This window comes from Nerophis lumbriciformis, linkage group LG34 (genome assembly GCF_033978685.3).
Source record: "Nerophis lumbriciformis linkage group LG34, RoL_Nlum_v2.1, whole genome shotgun sequence".
NCBI classification, from domain to species: domain Eukaryota; kingdom Metazoa; phylum Chordata; class Actinopteri; order Syngnathiformes; family Syngnathidae; genus Nerophis; species Nerophis lumbriciformis.
The window spans coordinates 10,365,001-10,390,282 of record NC_084581.2 but is presented as its reverse complement, the minus strand read 5'-3'; the positions used below and the strand labels follow the sequence as shown (position 1 = coordinate 10,390,282).

General features: G+C 41.8%; 1 protein-coding gene across 3 annotated transcripts in view; it reads left to right on the top strand.

Moving 5' to 3' along the window:
* The window catches only part of atad2b (ATPase family AAA domain containing 2B), a 126,596-nt gene that overhangs the window by 2,503 nt on the left and 98,811 nt on the right, over positions 1 to 25,282 (top strand). For all 3 annotated transcript variants that reach the window (XM_061929419.1, XM_061929417.1, XM_061929420.1), the window contains exons 2-10: positions 17,519 to 17,685; positions 17,799 to 17,830; positions 17,916 to 18,054; positions 18,264 to 18,363; positions 20,305 to 20,431; positions 20,499 to 20,630; positions 20,722 to 20,797; positions 20,878 to 20,979; positions 23,288 to 23,399. In XM_061929419.1, coding sequence (XP_061785403.1) covers positions 17,519 to 17,685; positions 17,799 to 17,830; positions 17,916 to 18,054; positions 18,264 to 18,363; positions 20,305 to 20,431; positions 20,499 to 20,630; positions 20,722 to 20,797; positions 20,878 to 20,979; positions 23,288 to 23,399 — 987 coding nt within the window. The remainder of the gene's footprint in view (positions 1 to 17,518; positions 17,686 to 17,798; positions 17,831 to 17,915; positions 18,055 to 18,263; positions 18,364 to 20,304; positions 20,432 to 20,498; positions 20,631 to 20,721; positions 20,798 to 20,877; positions 20,980 to 23,287; positions 23,400 to 25,282) is intronic.

The following is a 25,282-nucleotide window of genomic DNA, read 5'->3' as shown; positions in this document are numbered from 1 at the left end:
GCATTGCGCTGGAAATGCTACCTGTGGGTTGCATTCAATTACCATAAAATCACACATTTCTACCTTTTACAAACCATGCATTATGCAAGCTGACTGATGTCCTTTGTCTCAGACTGTAAACATTTCTCAAAAGGAGACCAAGTTTTAGTACGTTAGAGTTTGGGTGGTGCACGATTTATTATAAATGCTTCATTTCCCGAGGTTTGTTCATCATTTCAAAGTGTTGCAAACTACTGTAACTTATTTCAAAAAGTGTCAATTTGTTTAGAAATGTTGTACCTACAAAAACCTGCACCTGGGGATAGGTTGTTTGGCAACACTAAATTGGCCATAGTGTGTGAATGTGAGTGTGAATTAGGGCTGGGCAATATATCGAATATACTCGATATATCGAATATACTCGCTATAACGCGGCTTTGTCTCTGTGCGATATAGAAAATGACTATCGTGATATTCGAGTATACGTTCTCACGCAGTTGCTTTTAGCTGCAGGCATTACACTACAGGCGTTTCTCTCACTCTTTCTTGTCTCTGCTTCTCACAGAGACATAAAACAAGCGCACCTTCTTACATATGTCACATACTGTCGCGCGTGCAACGTCATACGCCCTCGCGGAGCAGAGAGGTAGCGGCATGGGTAACGTTAGCTGTGATGCTAGCGGTGCGGTGCGAGTGGTAATACACGAGAAAGAAGGTGCGAATCTGGTAACAAATGGAGGAAGAATAATGAATTCCCAAGAAAAACAGCACGGGGTCCATCGTCTGGCGGTGGTTTGGCTTCAAGCGGGAATATGTTGAACAGTAGGGGTGTAATGGTACTCAAAAATGTTGGTTCGGTACGTAGCTCGGTTTGGAGGTCACGGTTCGGTTAATTTTCAGTACAGTAAGAAAACAACAAAATATACATTTTTGGGTTATTTATTTACCAAATTTGCAAAATCTTCCACCAAAAATATTTTTCTTAGTGGAATATTTTCTATGTGAAGTAATCGGAACCTTGGATAGGTCAATAATTCATAATAACATTGATTTTGATTCAATATTATGTTTTGAGCAATGACCGTTTGAAAGAAGAAAAAAAACTTTGTTTTATTAGTCAACATTGCAACTTTTTCTACATTACATTTAACCTTTAAGCTTTTTATATTTCACTTTTGTTATGTTTTTGTTTATTTTAATAGTATTTTTAGAATGTGCCGTGGGCCTTTAAAACATTAGCTGTGGGCCGCAAATGGCCTCCGGGGCACACTTTTGACACCCCTGCTATAGATAATAAAAAATTAAATCTGATAAATCTATGGATAAAAAGCAGAGCCTGGCGACGCATGTGCGTTTATCATAACTCTCTCGCGCTCTCTGTCTCTGCCCCTCCCTCACGAATGCTGCTGCGCGCACAATTTGTTTTGTTTTTAACCCTGAACGTACATTGAAAATACACGCAACCCTAACTCAAAATGCCGGACATTTGAGGCATTTAAAAAACTCTGCCCTGACAGCTCCGCAAAAGAGGACATGTCCGGTGAAAATAGGACGTATGGTCAGTCTATCGTAGCCCGTTAGCGGCATGCTATCAGCTAACGGCTAGGATAGACTGACCATACGTCCTCTTTTCACCGGACGTGTCCTCTTTTGCGGAGCTGTCAGGGCGGAGTTTCTTAAATGCCTCAAATGTTCGGCATTTTGAGTAAACAATGCATTGTTTACACAACGTGCGTTACGCTACTTAATATGTCCGTGCCACTGCTTAATAACTGTTTAATAAACACAGTTTTGGTAAATTGACTTAGTTGTAATTTCCCTCTCTCCATGAAAGTTTAAAATGAGCATATATTAATGCAGTACGAACAAGAATGTTTTAATGTAGACACATAATCATCATACTGCTGGGATTATATGCATCAAGTGTTCATTCAAGGCTAAGGCAAAATATCGAGATATATATTGTGTATCGTGACATGGCCTAAAAATATCGAGATATTAATAAAAGGCCATATCGCCCAGCCCTAGTGTGAATGTTGTCTGTCTATCTGTGTTTGTGACGATGAGGTGGCGACTTGTCCAGGGTGTACCCCTCCTTTCGCCCGAATGCAGCTGATATAGGCTCCAGCACCCCCTGCGCCCCCGAAAGGGACAAGCGGTAGAAAATGGATGGATGGATGGATGTTGCACCAAGCCAGGCCTGAGTTGGTCCATAAAATACATCACTGTGTATTATAGTAATCCCTTAACATCACAGCAAAGCATATAGAGGATGTAAACATTTCTTGAGGTTATGAAATAGTTTCCTGTAGCTACAGTATAGGCCTTGCTCTAATACATTTTTCTGATGCCCACTTGTCCCTCAACACTGAGAGGGACAAGTGGTAGAAAATGGATGGATATATTGTCCCACAAATTATTTCAGATCAATATTATTGTCAGCATAATTTGAGACTAAATTAAGCTACAATGTAATCGTAATGCATAATGATAATACATGTATTTCTTTCAAGCGCATTAAATGGCCGTCAAAAGTCAAGGCTCTCACAGATCTAACACCAGATCCTCAGTCAGTGGGGACTGTGTGGTTCCTAAGTTCAGAATAGTTTTTGGACAGTTCACCTTTCCTCTAACGGAGCGAGAGTGTAGAACACTCCATCCATCCATCCATTTTCTACCGCTTATTCCCTTTGGGGTCGCGGGGGGCGCTGGAGCCTATCTCAGCTACAATCGGGCGGAAGGCGGGGTACACCCTGGACAAGTCGCCACCTCATCGCAGGGCCAACACAGATAGACAGACAACATTCACACTCACATCCACACACTAGGGCCAATTTAGTGTTGCCAATCAACTTATCCCCAGGTGCATGTCTTTGGAAGTGGGAGGAAGCCGGAGTACCCGGAGGGAACCCACGCAGTCACGGGGAGGACATGCAAACTCCACACAGAAAGATCCCGAGCCCGGGATTGAACCCAAGACTACTCAGGACCTTCGTATTGTGAGGCAGATGCACTAACCCCTCTTCCACCGTGAAGCCCGTGTAGAACACTCTTCCCACTAAATTACAAACCCCGTTTCCATATGAGTTGGGAAATTGTGTTAGATGTAAATATAAACGGAGTACAATGATTTGCAAATAATTTTCAACCCATATTCAATTGAATGCACTACAAAGACAAGATATTTGATGTTCAAACTCATAAACTTTATTTTATTTTTTGCAAATAATAATTAACTTAGAATTTCATGACTGCAACACGTGCCAAAGTAGTTGGGAAAGGGCATGTTCACCACTGTGTTACATCACCTTTTCTTTTAACAACACTCAATAAACGATTGGGAACTGAGGAAACTAATTGTTGAAGCTTTGAAAGTGGAATTCTTTCCCATTCTTGTTTTATGTAGAGTTTCAGTCGTTCAACAGTCCGGGGTCTTCACTGTCGCATTTTAGGCTTCATAATGCGCCACACATTTTCGATGGGAGACAGGTCTGGACTGCAGGCGGGCCAGGAAAGTACCTGCACTCTTTTTTTTTTTTACGAAGCCACGCTGTTGTAACACGTGCTGAATGTGGCTTGGCATTGTCTTGCTGAAATAAGCAGGGGCGTCCATGAAAAAGACGGCGCTTCGATGGCAGCATAAGTCGTTCCAAAACCTGTATGTACCTTTCAGCATTAATGGTGCCTTCATAGATGTGTAAGTTACCCATGTCTTGGGCACTAATGCACCCCCATACCATCACAGATGCTGGCTTTTGAACTTTGCGTCGATAACAGTCTGGATGGTTCGCTTCCCCTTTGGTCCAAATACAATTTGAAATGTGGACTCGTCAGACCACAGAACACTTTTCCACTTTGCATCAGTCCATCTTAGATGATCTCGGGCCCAGAGAAGCCGGCAGCGTTTCTGGATGTTGTTGATAAATGGCTTTCGCTTTGCATAGTAGAGCTTTAACTTGCACTTACAGATGTAGCGACGAACTGTATTTAGTGACAGTTAATGATGTCCCGATCCGATATTTGGATCGGATCGGCCGCCGATATTTGCCAAAAAATGCGTATCGGCAAGGCATGGGAAAAAGCCGATCCAGATCCAGTTTAAAAAAAACCTCCGGTCCGTGTTTTCCAACGCACCTATTTAAATAATACATTCCACTTTTCTGCTGCTCCTTAATTTCCGTTCCACATTTTCCAGCACACCTTCAACACATCCACAGGTCTGTGGATTCTCACGCAGTTGCTTTTAGGTGCTGGCATTACACGACAGGCTCTTCTCACTCTTTTCTGTGTCTTCCTCTCACAGACAGCAAGCGCACCTTCTTACACACGTCACATACTGTCACGTCATACGTCACATACTGTCACGTCATACGTCACATACGTATACGTCCTCTCCCAGCAGAGAGGTAGCAGCATGGCTACCGTTAGCTGTGATGCTAGCGCAGCCGTGCGACCAACATTCTCTCTAAGGTGCGCGCTTGTGCAATTGCGTCCTCTGCACATAGCAATTATATGCCACGCACAAAATCAAATAAAAAAATAAGCGCATAACAATTTTCGACACACGGACACGACAGAGAAAACAGTTTTCGTCATCATTGTTCAAATATTGTAACGTCTGTCGAGACGCTTATCTCCATTCGGTGCCACACGCCCACACCATCAAAATGCAGAGGCAAAAATTTCCACATCAACACCGTATGAAAAAATTTGTGATTTTTTTAGTTGTGATTTCCTTCTCTGCATGGAAGTTTAAAAGTAGCATATATTAATGCAGTATGAAGAAGAATGTTTTAATGTAGACATGCAAGCCTTGAAAGAAAATTTTGAAAATCAAGACTACATTTCCTGCAAATGGGTGCATTTCTACCCTATATTTCATACTTGCCAACCCTCCCGGATTTTCCGGGAGACTCACGAAATTCAGCGCCTCTCCCGAAAACCTCCCGGGACAAATTTTCTCCCGAAATTCAGGCGGAGCTGGAGGCCACGCCCCCTCCAGCTCCATGCGGACCTGAGTGACGTGTTGACAGCCTGTTTACACATCCGCTTTCCCACAATATAAACAGCTAATGATCGAGGGCGAGTTCTTGGTTTCTTATGTGGGTTTATTGTTAGGCAGTTTCATTAACGTCCTCCCAGCGCGGTAACAACACACAACAGCAGTCAAGTTTTCGTCTACCGTAAAGCAGTTCATCTGCCGTAAACAGCAACAGCAACTTTTAAACAGGACAATACTGCCATCTACTGTACATGCATATGTGACCCACCCATAATGTGTCACATTTTTGTGTTGCTTTATTTATTTTATTTTGTGGTTTGAATTCGTTTTTGGAGCTGTCATTACACATTTATCAGTATTCACATTGGTCGGTAGGGGGCAGTAGGGCGTTTCTTCCCAATTGAATGCTATCACCTGCAGACCGGAAGTGTCTTGTCATTCTGATGAAAGCGACCAGTCTGTGAACAATTGAAACGTCCTGTGTGCTTTTTCCTCCTGTATAACAGGTTAGTTTTGGTGAATCAACTCACTGAATAATATCCATGTGATCTTTATAAGTTTAAGTACACATTCTGATGGTGGAGCCTAACTCTAAAGTGTTTGTGAGTTGTAGTTTGTATTTGTGAATGAATCCAGTGCACAGCTGCAGTAATCAATACAAAAAGGCGACGTGAGTGCGCAATTTTTATATAGGAACTTCTGATCCTAATTCAGACTCCCAAATTAGAGCTCCCGTTTTCTTATTGATTTTGTAATGTATATTTGTATAATGTGTGTGTTAGGGATGTCCCGATCCAGGTTTTTGCACTTCCGATCCGATACCGATATTGTTTTTGCATTTCCGATCCGATACCGATACTGACCGATACCGACACTGACCGATACTGGCCTATCCGAGCATGTATTAAAGTTTAAAGTTATTTAGCCTACTTAGTTGTCAGAATCATGTTGAAAAGGGTTTTAGTACTCTTGATAGCCAGCTGAATTAGGGGAGTTTGAATAATACACAATGGTTGGTAACAAGAAACTGACCTGTTTATTCAAGGATAAACACAAAATAGACAAAATTATACATGACAAACAGAAATGGCATCATTGAACTAGGGCTGGGCGATATGGCCTTTTTTAATATTGCAATATTTTAAGGCCATATTGCGATACACAATATATATCTCGATATTTTGCCTTAGCCTTGAATGAACACTTGATGCCTATAATCACAGCAGTATGATGATTCTATGTGTTTTGATTGATTGATTGAGACTTTTATTAGTAGGTTGCACAGTGAAGTACATATTCCGTACAATTGACCACTAAATGGTAACACCTGAATACGTTTTTCAACTTGTTTAAGGCGGGGTCCACTTTAATTGATTCATGATACAGATATATACTATCATCATAATACAGTCATCACACAAGATAATCACATTGAATTATTTACATTATTTATAATCCAGGGTGTGGAGGGGGGCGCCTGATGTAAGTGTCAAAAAGACAGCCAAAAGAGTTTGATATGAGAATAAATCTAAAATTAAAATATAGGGTAGAAATGCACCCGTTTGCAGGAAATGTAGTCTTAATTTTCAAAATGTTCTTTCAAGGCTTGCATGTCTACATTAAAACATTCTTCTTCATACTGCATTAATATATGCTACTTTTAAACTTTCATGCAGAGAAGGAAATCACAACAAAAAAAAATCACTAATTTTTTCATACGGTGTTGATGTGGACATTTTTGCCATTTTGATGGGGTGGAGTCTGGACGTGTGGCACCGAATGGAGATAAGCGTCTCGACAGACGTCACAATATTTGAACAATGATGACGAAAACTGTTGTCTCTGTCGTGTCCGTGTGTCGAAAATTGTTCTGCGCTTATTTTTCTATTAGATTTTGTGCGTGGCATAGATTTGCCGTGCGCAGAGGACGCTTGAGCAGGCGCGCACCTTAGCGGCTGCGCTAGCATCACAGCTAACGTTAGCCATGCCGCTACCTCGCTCTCTGCTGGGAGAGGACGTATACGTATGTGACGTATGACGTGACAGTATGTGACGTTTGACGTGACAGTATGTGACGTTTGACGTGACAGTATGTGACGTGTGTAAGAAGGTGCGCTCGCTGTCTGTGAGAGGGAGACACAAGAAAGAGTGAGAAGAGCCTGTCGTGTAATGCCAGCAGCTAAAAGCAACTGCGTGAGAATTGTGGATGTGTTGAAGGTGTGCTGGAAAATGCGGAACGGAAATTACGGAGCAGCAGAAAAGTGGAATGTATTATTTAAATAGGTGCGTTGGAAAACACGGACCGGAGTTTTTTTTAAACTGGATCTGTATCGGCATTTTCCCATGCCTTGCCGATACGCAATTTTTGGCAAATATCGGCATCCGTAGTGTGTGTTCTGAAATAGTGACAGAGAATAGAACAAGGATGGACAATTCAACCCTTAACTCAACAATGAGTAAATGAGTTATGTGTGTGTATATGTGTAAATAAATGAACACTGAAATTCAAGTATTTCTTTTATATACCGTATTTTCCGCACTATAAGGCGCACCTAAAAACCACAAATTTTCTCAAAAGCTGACAGTGCGCCTTATAACCCGGTGCGCTTTATATATGGATAAATATTATGATTCATTTTCATAAAGTTTCGGTCTCGCAACTTCGGTAAACAGCCGCCATCTTTTTTCCCCGTAGAAGAAGCGCGCGGTGCATGCTGGGATATGTGACGTTTCATTTCCATTTGTGTGTTTATGTAAAGACCCCAAAATGGCTCCTATTAAGTGTGTTGTCTGTCTAATTATAAATAATGCAGACGAGGCGTGTTAACTGAGTTCTCAACGTTTACTCACAGCGTGCTCATAACCACATTCTAACTCCCAGCATACAACAACGCTTCTCAGGGCTACCGTGCATGCTCGTCACTATCGTTGCATGCTGGGTAGTGTAGTTGTTATATTTGCTAGCTCATAACATCACATTAAGAGACACGCTTATGCGCTTAATTCAATACTCGCCGTCATTCCGGGTGGATTGACAAAAGACCTCCAGCCGCTAGATATTGGTGTCAACAGGGCATTCGAAGCTAGACTGCTAACTGCGTGGGAACAGTGGATGACAGAAGGCGAACACACGTGACGTTCACCAAGACAGGGAGGCAGGGAGACAGCGCCAGACGACATTTTGGATCCCACATTCGCCCAACTTTTCAATTCGGACAACGAAGGAGAATAATTCGAGGGATTTATGAATGAAGAATAACTTCAGAAAGTGAGCGTTATGTTTATTTTGTGTGTTGTGACATTAACGTTCGAGCAACATTATGTTGCTATTGCTCTGCACTATTTTGAATTTTACTATGTTTGTGATTGCACATTTGCGTACATTTTTGGAGTGAACAGAGTTGTTAGAACGCTGGTTTTTAATATATTATTAAAGTTTGACTGACCTATCTGACTGTTTTTTTTGGCATTCCTTTAGCGCAGTTAGATGCGGCTTACAACACCGGGCGGCTTATAGGTGGACAAAGTTTTGAAATATGCCGTTCATTGAAGGCGCGGCTTTTAACCCAGGGCGCCTTATGGTGCGGAAAATACGGTATATATATATATATATATAGCTAGAATTCACTGAAAATCAAGTATTTCTTATATATATATATCTTAACCCCCCCCCCCCCCCCCCCCCGAAATTAGAGGTCTCAAGGTTGGCAAGTATGCTATATTTTAACTTTAGATTTATTCTCATATCAAACTCTTTTGGCTGTCTTTTTGACACTTACATCAGGCGCCCCCCTCCACACCCTGGATTATAAATAATGTAAATAATTCAATGTGATTATCTTGTGTGATGACTGTATTATGATGATAGTATATATCTGATAGTATATATCTGTATCATGAATCAATTTAAGTGGACCCCGACTTAAACAAGTTGAAAAACTTATTCGGGTGTTACCATTTAGTGGTCAATTGTACGGAATATGTACTTCACTGTGCAACCTACTAATAAAAGTCTCAATCAATCAATCAAAACACATAGAATCATCATACTGATGTGATTATATGCATCAAGTGTTCATTCAAGGCTGAGGCAAAATATCGAGATATCGTGTATCGCAATATGGCCTTAAAATATCGCAATATTAAAAAAAAGGCCATATCGCCCAGCCCTAGTTTCAATGATGCCATTTCTGTTTGTCATGTATAATTTTGTCTATTTTGTGTTTATCCTTGAATAAACAGGTCAATTTCTTGTTACCAACCATTGTGTATTATTCAAACTCCCCTAATTCAGCTGGCTAGTTGTTATCAAGAGTTCTAAAACCCTTTTCAACATGATTCTGACAACTAAGTAAATAACTTTAAACTTTAATACATGCTCGGATAGGCCAGTATCGGTCAGTATCGGTATCGGATCGGAAGTGCAAAAACAATATCGGTATCGGATTGGAAGTGCAAAAACCTGGATCGGGACATCCCTAGTGACAGTGGTTTTCTGAAGTGTTCCTGAGCCCATGTGGTGATATCCTTTAAAGATTGATGTCGGTTTTTGATACAGTGCCGTCTGAAGGATCGAAGGTCACGGTCATTCAATGTTGGTTTCCGGCTATGCCGCTTACGGGGAGTGATTTCTCCAGATTCTCTGAACCTTTTGATGATATTATGGACCGTAGATGTTGAAATCCCTAAATTTCTTGCAATTGCACTTTGAAAAACGTTGTTTTTAATCTGTTTGACTATTTGCTCACGCAGTTGTGGACAAAGGGGTGTACCTCGCCCCATCCTTTCTTGTGAAAGACTGAGCATTTTTTGGGAAGCTGTTTTTATACCCAATCATGGCACCCACCTGTTCCCAAGTAGCCTGTACACCTGTGGGATGTTCCAAATAAGTGTTTGATGAGCATTCCTCAACTTTATCAGTTTTTTTTGCCACCTTTCCCAACTTCTTTGTCAAATTCTAAAGTTAATGATTATTTGCAACAAAAAAATGTTTATCAGTTTGAACATCAAATATGTTATCTCTGTAGCATATTCAACTGAATATGGGTTGAAAATGATTTGCAAATCATTGTATTCCGTTTATATTTACATCTAACACAATTTCCCAACTCGAAGACCTCTATGAAGAACACGAACAAAGAACCCAGATTTCCCTCGCCCGGACGCGGGTCACCGGGGCCCCCCTCTGGAGCCAGGCCCGAAGGTGGGGCACGATGGCGAGCGCCTGGTGGTAGGGCCGGTCCCCATGGGGCCCAGCCGGGCACAGCCCGAAGAGGCAACGTGGGTCCCCCCTTCATTCGGCTCACCACCCATAGCAGGGGCCATAGAGGTTCGGGCGCAGTGTGAGCTGGGCGGCAGCCGAAGGCAGGGCACTTGGCGGTCCGATTTTCGGCTACATAAGCTAGCTCTTGGGACGTGGAACGTCACCTCGCTGGGGGGGAAGGAGCTTGAGCTAGTGCGTGAGGTGGAGAAGTTCCAGCTAGATATAGTCGGACTCACTTCGGCGCACAGCAAGGGCTCTGGAACCAGTTCTCTTGAGAGGGGCTGGACTCTCTTCCACTCTGTCGTTGCCGGCAGTGAGAGGCGACGGGCTGGGATGGCAATTCTTGTTGCCCCCCCGGCTCAAAGCCTGCACGTTGGAGTTCAACCCAGTGGACGAGAGGGTAGCCTCCCTCCGCCTTCGGATGGGGGGGACGGGTCTTGACTGTTGTTTGCGCTTATGCGCCAAACGGCAGCTCAGAGTACCCACCCTTTTTGGATTCACTCGAGGGAGTATTGGAGAGTGCTCCCCCGGGTGATTTCCTCGTTCTACTGGGGGACTTCAACGCTCATGTTGGCAACGACAGTGAAACCTGGAGAGGCGTGATTGGGAAGAATGGCCGCCCGGATCTGAACCCGAGTGGTGTTTTGTTATTGGACTTTTGTGCTCGTCACAGGTTGTCAATAACAAACACCATGTTCAAACATAAGGGTGTCCATATGTGCACTTGGCACCAGGACACCCTAGGCCGCAGTTCCATGATCGACTTTGTAGTTGTGTCATCGGATTTGCGGTCTCATGTTTTGGACACTCGGGTGAAGAGAGGGGCGGAGCTTTCTACCGATCACCACCAGGTGGTGAGTTGGCTGCGATGATGGGGGAGGATGCCGGACAGACCTGGCAGGCCCAAACGCATTGTGAGGGTTTGCTGGGAACGCCTGGCAGAGTCTCCTGTCGGAGAGAGTTTCAATTCCCACCTCCGGAAGAACTTTGAACATGTCACGAGGGAGGCACTGGACATTGAGTCCGAGTGGACGATGTTCCGTGCCTCTATTGCCGAGGCGGACGATTGGAGCTGTGGCCGCAAGGTGGTTGGTGCCTGTCGTGGCGGTAATCCTAGAACCCGCTGGTGGACACTAGCGGTAAGGGATGCCGTCGAGCTGAAGAAAGAGTCCTATCGGGCTCTTTTGGCTCATAGGACTCTGGAGGCAGCAGACAGGTACCGACAGGCCAAGCAATGTGCGGCTTCAGCGGTCGCGGAGGCAAAAACTCGGACATGGGAGGAGTTCGAGGAAGCCATGGAAAACGACTTCCGGACGGCTTCGAAGCGATTCTGAACCACCATCCGCCGCCTCAGGAAGGGGAAGCAGTGCAATGTCAACACCGTGTATGGTGAGGATGGTGTTCTGCTGACCTCGACTGCGGATGTTGTAGATCGGTGGAGGGAATACTTCGAAGACCTCCTCAATCCTACCAGCACGTCTTCCTATGAGGAAGCAGGGCCTGGGGAATCTGTGGTGGGCTCTCCTATTTCTGGGGCTGAGGTTGCCGAGGTAGTTAAAAAGCTCCTCGGTGGCAAGGCTTTTTTAAAGTCTAGAAATACTTCTAGTTCTAGCGCTTTGAGTGTCTAGAAAAAGCACTATAAAAATCTAATCCATTATTATTATTATTGATTATTGATTGATTGATTGATTGATTGAGAAGTTTATTGACATCTTAAATAATTGAATCCATGTAATGCTTTAAAAAGGCAAATGGATGGCACAAAAAGCCAAAAGGCTTGTTTCCATTGTGGTCCATTATTATTATTATTATTAATAACGAGTAGTTTTATGTAACACATAAGTGTGACTATAAGAACGTTTGACAGACCAAGTTTATTTTCAAAAACTTTCCATCATGCATTCAACAACAAGTTAACTTACTTTGCACTCGACGTGGAGTTGTGACTGCTGGTTCCGGAGTTGGCTTAACATGTTGAAGTGTTGCTTCCCTTCGTGGGGACTTTTTTCCTGCATTTTCTGGTGATGGGCTGACTGTCCTCAATTATTTTACCTTCAACATGCTTTACCAATCCAATATATGTCCAGACTTCAGATGTTGTCCGTTTACTAGGAGGGTAACATCTCAAGAGCGACGTCCGTGTGTTGTTTTCCGCCATGGCAAACAGCGCTGGTGCGCATGTGCCATCTTCGGAGGCGTGGCTACTGCTGCGTTTTCAGGAAGTGACAGCAATGCCGCTTTGAATGCATTAATAAATGACGTTTATTCAATAATTAAAGAATTAAACGGTAATACTAACCGTCCGGCAGTTTATCATTATATCGTATACCCTTAAAGGGAACATTATCACCAGACCTATGTAAGCGTCAATATATACCTTGATGTTGCAGAAAAAAGACCATATATTTTTTTAGCCGATTTCCGAACTCTAAATGGGTGAATTTTGGCGCCTTTCTGTTATTCTTTCTCGGAGCGGTGACGTCACATCGGGGAGCAATCCGCCATTTTCTCAAACACAATACAAACACCGAGTCAAATCAGCTCTGTTATTTTCTGTTTTCCGTACCTTGGAGACATCATGCCTCGTTGGTGTGTTTTTCGGAGGGTGTAACAACACGAACAGGGACGGATTCAAGTTGCGCCAGTGGCCCAAAGATGCAAAAGTGGCAAGAAATTGGACGTTTGTTCCGCACACTTTACCGACGAAAGCTATGCTACGACAGAGATGGCAAGAATGTGTGGATATCCTGCGACACTCAAAGCAGATGCATTTCCAACGATAAAGTCAAAGAAATCTTCCGCCAGACCCCCAGGAAAAGAGTTCGGATGAGGGTATGTCTACAGAATATATTAATTGATGAAAACTGGGCTGTCTGCACTCTCAAAGTGCATGTTGTTGCCAAATGTATTTCATATGCTGTAAACCTAGTTCATATTTCTAAGTTTCCTTTAATGCCAAACAAACACATACCAATCGTTGGTTAGAAGGCGATCGCCGAAATCGTCTTCGCTTTCTCCCGTGTCGCTGGCTGTCGTGTCGTTTTCGTCGGTTTCCCTTGCATACGGTTCTAACCGATATGGCTCAATAGCTTCAGTTTCTTCTTCAATTTCTTTTTCGCTACCTGCCTCCACACTACAACCATCCGTTTCAATACATGCGTAATCTGTTGAATCGCTTAAGCCGCTGAAATCCGAGTCTGAATCTGAGCTAATGTTGCTATAAACTTGCTGTTCTATCCGCCATGTTTGTTTGTATCGGCATCACTGTGTGACGTCACAGGAAAATGGACGGGTGTATATAACGATGGTTAAAATCAGGCACTTTGAAGCTTTTTTTAGGGATATTGCATGATGGGTAAAATTTTGAAAAAAACTTCGAAAAATAAAATAAGCCACTGGGAACTTATTTTTAATGGTATTAACCCTTCTGAAATTGTGATAATGTTCCCCTTTAAATCCCTCGTCCGTTAACAAGTAAAAAGTCAAGGGCGGTCAATGCATGTTTTTGCCTTAAATGCTGGTGTTTTTTTGGGCATTACGGCAAATGACAAGGGAGATCGCGGCACTTGTTGCAGTTGCCGTGGTTAAATTCGAGCTTGATATTGCACAAAAACACTATTTCAACACCCACATACACGCTGGCCTCTGCAGTGATCTACACCATGGTCTGCTAGGGTGTTGGGGCTGCATGGCCATAGACAGAAACAGACCCAACAAAGCAACGGACAGAGCCAACTCCATCCTAGGCTGTCCACTAGCTCTCGGCCAATGTCCGGTTCTGTGGGGATGAGCGAGAATCTGGGAGACCGAAGTGTCCGATACATCCTCATTCAGCCAGAGCTTGATGAAGCTCGTCCATCCCAAGGCTAGTTTCGCAGCTCTGTCTCTTCCTCTGCATCTACTCTGGTCTCTCCACGCGGACTCCAGTGTGGCAGAGAGCCACCAGCTGGTTTCCGATTCAAACATGGCCATTAGGGCTGGGTGATATATCGATATACTCGATACATTGCGGGTTTGTCTCTGTGCGATATAGAAAATTACTATATCGTGATAGTCGAGTATACGTTCTCACGCAGTTGCTTTTAGCTGTGGGGCATTAAACTGCAGGCGTTTCTCACTCTTTCCTGTCTCTCCTTCTCACAGAGACTAAAACAAGCGCACCTTCTTACATACGTCACATACTGTCACGTGAGCAACGTCACACGCTCCCGCGGAGAAGACAGGTAGCGACATGGTAACGTTAGCTGTGATGCCAACAGCTAACGGTGTGGTTTGAGTGGTAATACGAGAGAAAGAAGGTGCGAATATGGTAACAAATGGAGGAATAATTAATTCCCAAGAAAAACAGCACGGGGTCCATTGTCTGACGGTGGTTTGGCTTCAAGCGGGAATATGTCTTTACATGTCAACATCTTCGTTCGGTGCCACACCAACTAAATGCCGAAATAACTATTTCTACATCAACACCGTAGGACATATACTATTTGATATGCAGCTCATATTTATGTGACACTTATTGAAATATCTTGTGTGTCATCATGCACAAAAGTGCACTTATAGCTTGTTTTAAAATGTCTCTGACAATCTTGCACTTTCTGTTTTGGAAATGACATGAATGTTTGTGCCACTGCTTAATAACTGTTAAATAAATACAGTTTTGCTAAATTGACTTAGTTGTGATTTCCCTCTCTGCATGAAAGTTTAAAATGAGCATATATTAAAAATTCTGATTTTTGTTCCCCCACTTGTAAAAACTGATGGGTGGTTTGTTTAGTTGTTTTGTTGTTACTATCACATTCCAACAAATTGGGCATACTTTGTCCATGTTGATAGGTATTCCCACACCGTACATCTGGCTTTGATATCATCTATCCATCCATCCATTTTCTACCGCTTGTCCCTTTCGGGGTCGCGGGGGGTGCTGGAGCCTATCTTAGCTGCGGAAGGCGGGGTACACCCTGGAAAAGTCGCCACCTCATCGCAGGGCCAACACAGATAGACAACATTCACACTCACATTCACACACTAGGGACCATATAGTGTTGCCAATCAACCTATTTCCAGGTGCATGTTTTTGGAGGTGGGAGGAAGCCTTTTTCTCCAAATGTTTGTTACTTATCACCTTGCAGTGCTTCTAATTAGCAAGTTGCGAGGCTCTCTCTGTTCGTGCTGTGCGTCTTGTGTGTGTCTGCAAACTAGCTGTCCAGTCACCAAGACAGGTTGTGGATGACTGACAAGAGATTTCTGCTATTGAATAAATGCTCTCAGGTGCTGAGAGCGACTCATAGTGAACCCTCTTGTAACCTGATTAAAAGCAAGAGATGAAGAAAACAGGCTACAGGTGTACAATGTAAATGATATACATTTTGGCCACCAATAGTGCTTTTAATACTATCGTTATATCGTGATAATGCATGTTGGTAACACGTTCTAACCGTGTCCTGCAAATTTGACAGTGACGAGCGATCAACACAATGTAGCGTTCAGTAGCAGCTAACATCCATTCACAGTGCAAATCCACTTCTATGTGAGCAATCCTCGCCTCCTTGGCGAAAAATAAACCGTGTTTCTTACAATTATCATTATCACTGAATGACATGGAAGAGCTAAACATGCTACACTACACAGCTCAGGAGGATATGCTAACCGCTAAGCTGGAGCTATTAAATGTAAATACAGGTGGGCTAATCGATACAAATGTGAGAAGTAATGATACCAAGAATAGTACCGTGTAAAGTCAATACTACAATGGTTAAATAGATACAATGGTTAAAAACATATTTTGTCAATTTTCTTGTTTACAAACTCAGGAAATTAGTCTCTGGACACAAGAGGACTTAAGCCTTTAAATCAGAGACAATAGTAGTAAATTATTAAAATATTAATTTTGATATTGTTTTACTGCCATTTTGTGTTTTTTCTCTGATTTTATTATTGTCATCAAAAATGCAATCATTCAATGATCTTGAAAATTTAAGTGTCATCATTAGTAAGTATCATTGGTATTGGATCGAAACCAAATTTGTAGTATCACCCAAAACTAATGTAAAGTAGCCAAACAACAAATGAATAAGTGCTTATTACATTTTAACAGAAGTGTAGATAGAAACATGTTGGAACATAAAGTCACCAGCAATGAACAGTAAATTAGCAAGAAGATTGATAATAATTTAAAACAACAATACAGCCGAAAATTATGCAATATGTTACCGTTTAATGTAGACATTATTTTCAGGGACTGGCTTTCCACTTGTGCCAGATAAATACAGCAAAAATAAGTGCAGGAAAAATACAACTCACTATAACGCTGAATTAGTGGGAGCCCTGTGCTTGTTTCTTTGCAATGAGATGCCCAGCAGGTTACCATAAACCTGCTGGGGACTGCAGATGAAAATCAGCCTTTGGCTACAATCTGTCACATTTATATTTTATATGTTCATTAATGTGTATTGTATCATGTCACAAAGTTATAACAAATGGCAAGGCAAAAGTTAAGTGGGAGAAAATGCAGTCGTTCATAAATTATTTACCGTAATGTTTCTGTGCAGCCTGGTGTGAAATGCGTCACGGTACCGGTCCCCGGACCGGTGTTTGGGGACCACAGGGATAGAACACACGTCATAGCCTCAATGCGTATTTTAGGGAGAATAGTTCAAATAAACAACAATTATTTGCTATAACATTAATTATTTATTTGTAATAAATGCACATCATGATCAACATTGAAGTTGAACTTTTAGCATGTGTGCATGAATGAACAATGTCTCACTATACGTCGTCGCACAGATCATGCCACCCACACACACACCAAAGCTCTCATGTGCGCTCCATTGTAGAGACCATGTGGAAACTATGTAGTTCAGGGCACTCCATACGGTCCAGCTTTTGTCCGTTTTTATTAATTTAACAATTAATCAAAGCAACATAATATAAATCAAAGCTTTTTTTTTAATAGGTTAATTGTTGGAGCCCTACTAATAATATATTGTGATATACATCGTTATTGCAGGAGGCTGTAATATATATCACAATATAGATTTTAAGCCATATCGCCCATTCCAAACATGGAAATGGCAATTTATCAATGCCGGCAAAGTTATCAAGTTCATTTTCATTTATCGTTCAATTAATTGATTTATTGACTATTGATCCTGGCCCACTATTATATCATTAATAATTTTAGCCTGGTTGATTTTTATGCTGTGCTGTAAACGATGGAAGGATGCCCATGCAGTTCTAATTCTAATTATGGACCATGCCTTTGGTGTCCCTAGAAGGATATGAGCAGTGACGTGAGCAGTCCCAGCAGCCCGCGGCTCAGCCCGCCGTCCAAGCGGCTCCGAAGGCAAACCATGTCAGAGCCCAGCTCCAGCGATACCTCACCCTCGCCCCAAACCAAAGGCCAGAGGGTCAGCTGGGACCTCCCCACCTACCGCACCAGGTCAGTTGCCGAATGTTGTCACATCTGTCAGCGCTGTAAATGTCTTTATATGTTCTCACCATCAAATAAAGCCTAAAATCTAATCCTCCATTGTTTTTTTTTGTTTTTTTCAGGTTGTCATCTCGTATAATGCAGAACGGACATGGTAATGTCACACAGAAAGCATAAAAGAAACGACTTAAAATACATTATTCCTCTTGACTAAATGGTTTGTGTTTTGTATGCTGCAGCCCATATGGGCCACCGCAAGGAGGAGGGGGACCACTCCCACATGAACGGCCATGTGGAGCTGAAGAAGAGCTGCCGAGTGAGGAAGAGCCAATTTGAACACCTCAACCAGAGCCTGCTGTTCGACCAGCTGGTCAACAGGTAAACGGGAACTCCTATCCAACTCAGTCTCAGTTCAATACCAGCAGGCTAAAAGGGGACACGGCGCCACCTATGGAAGTCGACAAACACATACTGCTTCTCCAAGTCAAGCCTTGACCGAACACCCTCATCCTGTCGCGCATCTCCAAAGGCATCTTAACCTCATAATTTAGTGATTTATTATTATTATTGTGTGTTTCTCTGCACAGCACTGCTGAGGCTGTCCTCCAGGAGATGGACAACATCAGCAGCATCCGGCAGAACCGAGAAGTGGAACGTCTTCGCATGTGGACCAGAGACACAGAGGAGGTGCATACTAGAGATCAACCAATATGGTTTTTCAGGGCCGATACCGATTATAAGTAGTCAAAGAGGCCAATAACCGATATGGAGCCAATATTTATTTGCAGTGAAATTGAGCTAAACATGAACCTTTAGTAAACAGCTGGACGAGGTTTAAAATTGTGTTTTAAACATAATTTTTTAGGAAACGTTGGATCAGTAGCAATGTTGTAGTTAAGTTAGCACCAAAAAACATCAAGGGATTTCACAAGCACTTTATAGGGCTCGAAAGGGCACGTGATTTCGCAATGCATTGTGGGTGATGGGTAACCATTTTTGCTGGACATAGATTTTGTTTACATGACTGTTCTATATTCTCGGGAATGAGAGAGAGCAACAACAAACTGGATTAAAATGGATCGTAAAAAATTAAACATTCAAGGGACCGCACTGAGACAAACTGTACCCTATTTCAAAGGCTTGCTATCATGAACAAATACGTTAAATTGGTGGAACTGATACATATGAGCATGTCCAATGGACAAGAGATTTGAAAGAGCTGCCATCATTGTCAAATCCAAACTTGTATATATTTTGTCAATTAAGTCAGCTTTTATACCGGGGAGGAATTTCAGAAGTCAAAATCTGTTAAGGCTTATTGTCCTCCATTCAAATTGTGCATAATCTACAGCTTTCATCTCTTGTGAATAAATGTGAGTGATGGTTCCCAGTCTCATTTCATAAGTAGGTTTCCCAGACAAAACAAGCCCAACATTACTTTTAAATACTTTGTGATCACTGTGCTACTTCTCCGAAAATAATACAAAATGTTTTTGCTTACCCAAGACTAAAAGTAAACAGACAGCTTGCTTTCTTCCAAAATAATGTCTGTTGTTTGTGGCCCACAGCTAGCTGCTTGGCTAACGCTAACAGTTTAGTAAATGCTATGTGTGAAACAGAATAAATCCTGCTTTGATTTAAACGTACCAGTCTGAAAATGCCGCAAACAAATCAACATGTACCAGGTGATGGTGTTAAAGATCAGGTTTGGTGGTCTCATGGCTGCTATCCATGCTATTCGCGGTCTCTTTATTAGATTCATAACCCTTCGGCTTTGCTTTCACGCTGGAAATGAAAACAGAAAATATAAAAAGCAGTATATGCATTTGATCCATTGTAAGGTTTCCTCGTTAGGAACCTTGAAATATTTGTTGGTTGATTGGTTGTAAGGTTTAATTTTATTTTGAACATGTATATACAGTATGTGATGTATGATACATCACATAATTTATATATTTTCATTGTCTTTACAATATGTCCGAAAAGGTGTAGGAAGAATCATTTATTTAATCCTACCCTCTTCATATGTTCACTTCCTGTTCTCAATTTGTAACACAATTGACATCAATGATTTCAAATGGTATGATTGATATGAAATATATGATTTAGAAATATAGCAAACATTTAAATAAAAGTAATTTTGGGCTCCTTCACGTAAGACATTTTTCAAGCTGGCTTCTTCTTCAATGTTACACAAATGAGCGGCTGCCTGCTCGTCTTTACTTATTATAGAAGTCTCTTATTTGTCAATTTACACAAAATGTGGATTTTTGGAAGAGATATATTTTCTGTCATCTTCATCCATCTTTGTCGTGTTCTAACTTGATTTAATCACGAAACAAAAACTTGCTGCGCTCTTTATTTGGCCCATGCACACTGCGAGTGTTGCAAACGGAAACTTGTGATGCGCTGCAGTAGCAATAACACACAAAACGGAAGGAAGCTGAGCAGAAAGGAGCATTGGTTATTACTACTAACTGGTTATTACTACTAACTTACTCTGTAATTATCACACCTTAAAAAAAATCATAATCGGCCCTTAGCGCATACCTAAGAAATGGGAATAGCGGTGCAATGCAAACAAACATTTATTTCATTTTTTTTAATATATATATTTTTTATTTTTAGGAAAACATAGACATGTACTCTCGTGTGAAGCGGAGGAAATCAATGCGCCGGGGTGGCACGTTCAGTTTGCCAGCGCACCACAAGGTCATGAGTAAAACACAGGAGGAAGAAGAGGAAGGGACGGAAGGTTTGTTTTTATCTGCTTTAGGAGTTTGTGTGGTTTTACGTATCCTTATATTTTACGCCACTTTCAGAATCTCACGAGGATGACGAAGAAGAGGATGGCGATGATGACGATGAGGCGGAGGAAGTCGGGGAGGAAAACGACAGGCCGTACAACCTCAGACAACGCAAGACTGTGCAGAGATATGAGGCACCTCCGATTGGTATTAGGCAGAAGTTTAGCTGAATTTATTTGAGTATAGATTTATTTGATTCAAAGCTTGCAACCATGTCGTCTGCTGTTTTTGTTCTCAGAGCCGGTGAACAGAAAGCAAAGCAACCCCTCGCTTTTTGACACCCACAGATCCCCAGCAAGAAGAAGCCATATAAGGTCAGTAGAGGTGCATGCTTGGATTGTCATTGTGACATCACACCATGTTGTCTTTTGAAATTTTGTTTTGTATTTTACAGAGTGAAGAAACACGCCATCCATAGCAGCGACACCACCTCATCGTCGGACGAGGAACGCTTTGAAAGGAGGAAGAGCAAAAGCATGACTTGGGCAAGGAACAGGTGTGTTTGCTTTTTGTAGGGTTTTAACATACTGTCAGGGTTACCCCCAGATTAAGGTAGGATGAAGTAGTAAAATCATGAACACAAGGAGGAAACACAGGCGCACGGAGCTCCTGCTACCAGCAGCCACTACTGCGGTGCAAATTTTTTTTTGGTTGGTTGAAATTGATTTCGAACATGTGTACAGTTTAAATATAATAAATCACATATTTTTCATTTCCCTTTATAACATGCCCAAAGCAAAGCCTTTTTAATCCTACCGCTTTTCCACTTTTTGGCAATCACTAACACACTTCCTTAGTTTGTAACACAATTTAGGGAAAAAAAGACAATATACCTTTGGTGGTGGGGGCGTGCTGAATATGACAATTATAATTTGCATAATCTGCGATGATGCACACATTTTTTAAAAAAGGCTTAAAAAATGTTTTACATGCCAGGGTTTCCCCATGCTAATTGCCACTGCTGTATAGCTGGCATCATGTGTAAAAACTATGCGGTTAAGAGAATTTCAGGACAAGGATTGGCTCTAAGGACTGGGTGGGTCTGGCTGGAGTACAAAGCGTTACTGTGCGCTTCCCGCTGTGGGCGGAGCCTCGTTTTACCACCGCTGCTCCAGACACTCATGTGCGTCTTGCTTATGGTTGAAAAGTTTTTAAATGGCCACATTTTCTGTGCATCACTAGTCAATAGTGCTTGAATAATATAGGCTATATATCCATTCATACAATACATTACTTTAATTTGTTTCTAGGTAAAGAAAAATCCTAATTTTTAAGGTGTGGCGGCTTCAATTTAGCCGTGGCGCCTCGATCGGATACATGTAGGGGAAACCCTGCATACATTTAGAGACACATCTGTTTTTAATAATTAGTATTAACTATGGATGTCACAACATCAAAATCACACCGTACGATATTAGTACCACAGTACAAAACTATTGTGGTATATGTCCAAAAAAAAGACTGCCACAGGGTGTAAAATGAAGTGACAGGAATGTTAAAGATAAACACACTTACTGTAATTGAATACTGCTAAAATGTTCTAATCATATTTATTACTACAAACAAGTATTTTTAAGTGCAAAGATTTGTGCGGGAACATCCACAGTGTCTCAGCATTTACTTTCTGGCAGTTTAGAAAATGAACATTCTCAGAAAAGTCATTTCAACTTTCAATAATGTAAATACCTCACAAATTGACGTTAAGCTTCGCTGGCTTCATCATTCTCAGGGTGATGATAGTTTAAATAGTTTCGGTGTGCAGCAAGTGCTTTCTTTCCCTCTGCACGGTGCGCCATGACCGAGTCTGTTTTGGCTTGGAATGTTTCAGATGAACGTGGTGCATGTTATTACCTCCACCACAGAGGTTATGTTTTCACCAGGGTTTCTTTGTTAGCAACATAACTCAAACAGTTGTTAGGGTTTTGAAAAAAAAAAATCTCTTATTTATTATACTACGAAGTGGAACACACTTTACTTCCTGCTTCAACTTTCCCTCTCCTTTACGGCGCTCCACGCCCCCACATTCCGGTCCTGTGCCGCGCAGAGGATTCAGGGAGATGCAGTTAATTTTCAGACCAATCAAAGCAAAAGTGCACACAAAAAACTACACTCAGCAAGTTTTCATTTGGCACCGTCACACTTCACGCCATTATTGCTAGGATCCTGAAACCACAATACAAGCTGTATCTACAATACTGCTACAGCCCGAGTAACATCATACATTTGTTTCTTTATATTTTATCGTTTTGCTCTGTTTTTCAATTTTTGCTGCTTATTGTACAATGTACTTTGAGAATTTACCAGGTTTCTTGAGACTTCTCCAATCCTTTTAATGACCTTATCTTTATTAAAACTGATTAGCAACAATTCTAGCATCTTTCTGATGTTATTAGAGACTATCCGTGTTTATAAACTCGCTTACTTGTCGTTCCATGAGACAATTTACATCTGTCGCTCCATTTCTGCGACAAACAGCGGGACCTGCAACAAGCTTGACGTCACACTTGCTTTGCGCTGCTTCAGCCTTTTTGCTCGTTAATATTAGCACATTGCACATTTTTTAGATCGCTGTCTGTGGGTGTATCTCAAATACATTAAAGTACGTCCACATCACAGATGTGCCATCTCCACTCCAGACAATCCCGTAATTTTTTAGGTGTGGCGGCTTTAATTTGATGATCAATTACATGTAGGAGAAATCCTGTACTGTAGAGTAGCCCTCTTTTACCTAAACATGACCCACTGTAGTCCACAATTCCCATGTGTCTTAATTATAACAACTCCAAATTCTGTTTTTCTCTCAGGTGTTTGCCTATGAACTTGTCTGCGGAGGACCTGGCAAGTGGCATCCTGCGTGATCGGACAAAAGTTGGAGCCAGCCTGTCAGATGTGGACCCCATGAACCTGGACTCTTCTGTGAGTGTGCAACACCCACAAACTCCCAAATAGTTATACAATGGTTCTCGGGATACGAGTGCCTCAGCTTAGAAGTTTTTAGGGATATGAGCGGTCTCTCAGTTAATTGCTTTGATTTAGGTCTCGAGGTTACAAGCCAAAACACCCAGTTTTATTCGCTCGCATTAGCTTATGGCTAGAGATGGACATAACTTTGTTTTTATATTGAGAAGGAAGAAAGTGAGTGGAGAACAGTGCTGAGAAGAAATGGACAATATTCATTGACCTATAATCATTCTAATCTACATTTCCCACGCATTCTTGTGGTCTAGATAATATGTATTGGATATGCTTTGGTGTAATTTATGCATAAATGTTGCCCCATAGTCACATTTATAATCTGTTTTTTTTGTCTGTCTGCAAACGTAGTGTGAAGGCGTTCTTAGATTGTCATAGAGTGGACGTGGAGGGCTTCTTTCGCAAAGTATCAGAATTTTATCTTTTGAAAAAAAAAGTATGTACGGTATGTGTGTTTATCTCGGATAACCGGAAGAAGATGGATGGATGGATGTACAGTTGGAGTCAAAAGTTTACATACACTTGTAAAGAACATAATGTCATGGCTGTCTTGAGTTTCCAATAATTTCTACAACTCTTATTTTCTTGTGATAGATTGGAGCACATACTTGTTGGTCACAATAAACATTCATGAAGTTTGGTTCTTTTATGAATTTATTATGTGTCTACTGAAAATGTAACCAAATCTGCTGGGTCAAAAGTATACATACAGCAATGTTAATATTTGGTTACATGTCCCTTGGCAAGTTTCACTACAATAAGGCGCTTTTGGTGGCCACCCACAAGCTTCTGGCAAGCTTCTGGTTGAATTTTTGACCACTCCTCTTGACAAAATTGGTGCAGTTCAGCTAAATTTGTTGGTTTTATGACATGGACTTGTTTTTTCAGCGTTGTCCACACGTTTAAGTCAGGACTTTGCAAAGGCCATTCTAAAACCTTAATTCTAGCCTGATTTAGCCATTCCTTTACCACTTTTGACGTGTGTTTGGGGTCATTGTCCTGTTGGAACACCCAACTGCGCCCAAGACCCAACCTGGGATGATGATTTTAGGTTGTCCTGTAGAATTTGGAGGTAATCCTCCTTTTTCATTGTCCCATTTACTCTCTGTAAAGCACCAGTTCCATTGGCAGCAAAACAGGCCCAGAGCATAATACTACCACCACCATATACTACCACCACCATGCTTGACGGTAGGTGTGGTGCTCCTGGGATTAAAGGCCTCACCTTTTCTCTTCCAAACATATTGCTGGGTATTGTGGCCAAACAGCTAAATTTTTGTTTCATCTGACCACAGAACTTTCCTCCGGAAGGTCTTATCTTTGTCCATGTGATCAGCAGCAAACTTAAGACGAGCCTTAAGGTGTCGCTTCTGGAGCAAGGGCTTCCTTCTTGCATGGTAGCCTCTCAGTCCATGGCGTTGCAAAACACGCTTGACTGTGGACATTGACACCTGTGTTCCAGCAGCTTCCAATTCATTGCAGACCTGCTTTTTGGTGGTTCTTGGTTGACTATTGATCACCCTGACCAATTTTCTCTCAGCAGCAGGTGATATCTTGCGTTTTCTTCCTGATTGTGGCAGTGACAAAACTGTGCCATGCACTTTATACTTACGAACAATTGTCTGACCAGTTGCTCTTGGGACCTTAAGCTGCTTTGAAATGGCTCCAAGTGACTTTCCTGACTTGTTCAAGTCAATGATTAGTTTTTTCAGATCTGTGCTGAGTTCCTTTGACTGTCCCATTGTCGCGTTTGTAACCGAATCTAATGACTGCATCACAGAAGTGAACAGGTGTCGTCAGTCATAATCACTCACATAAAGTTAAGA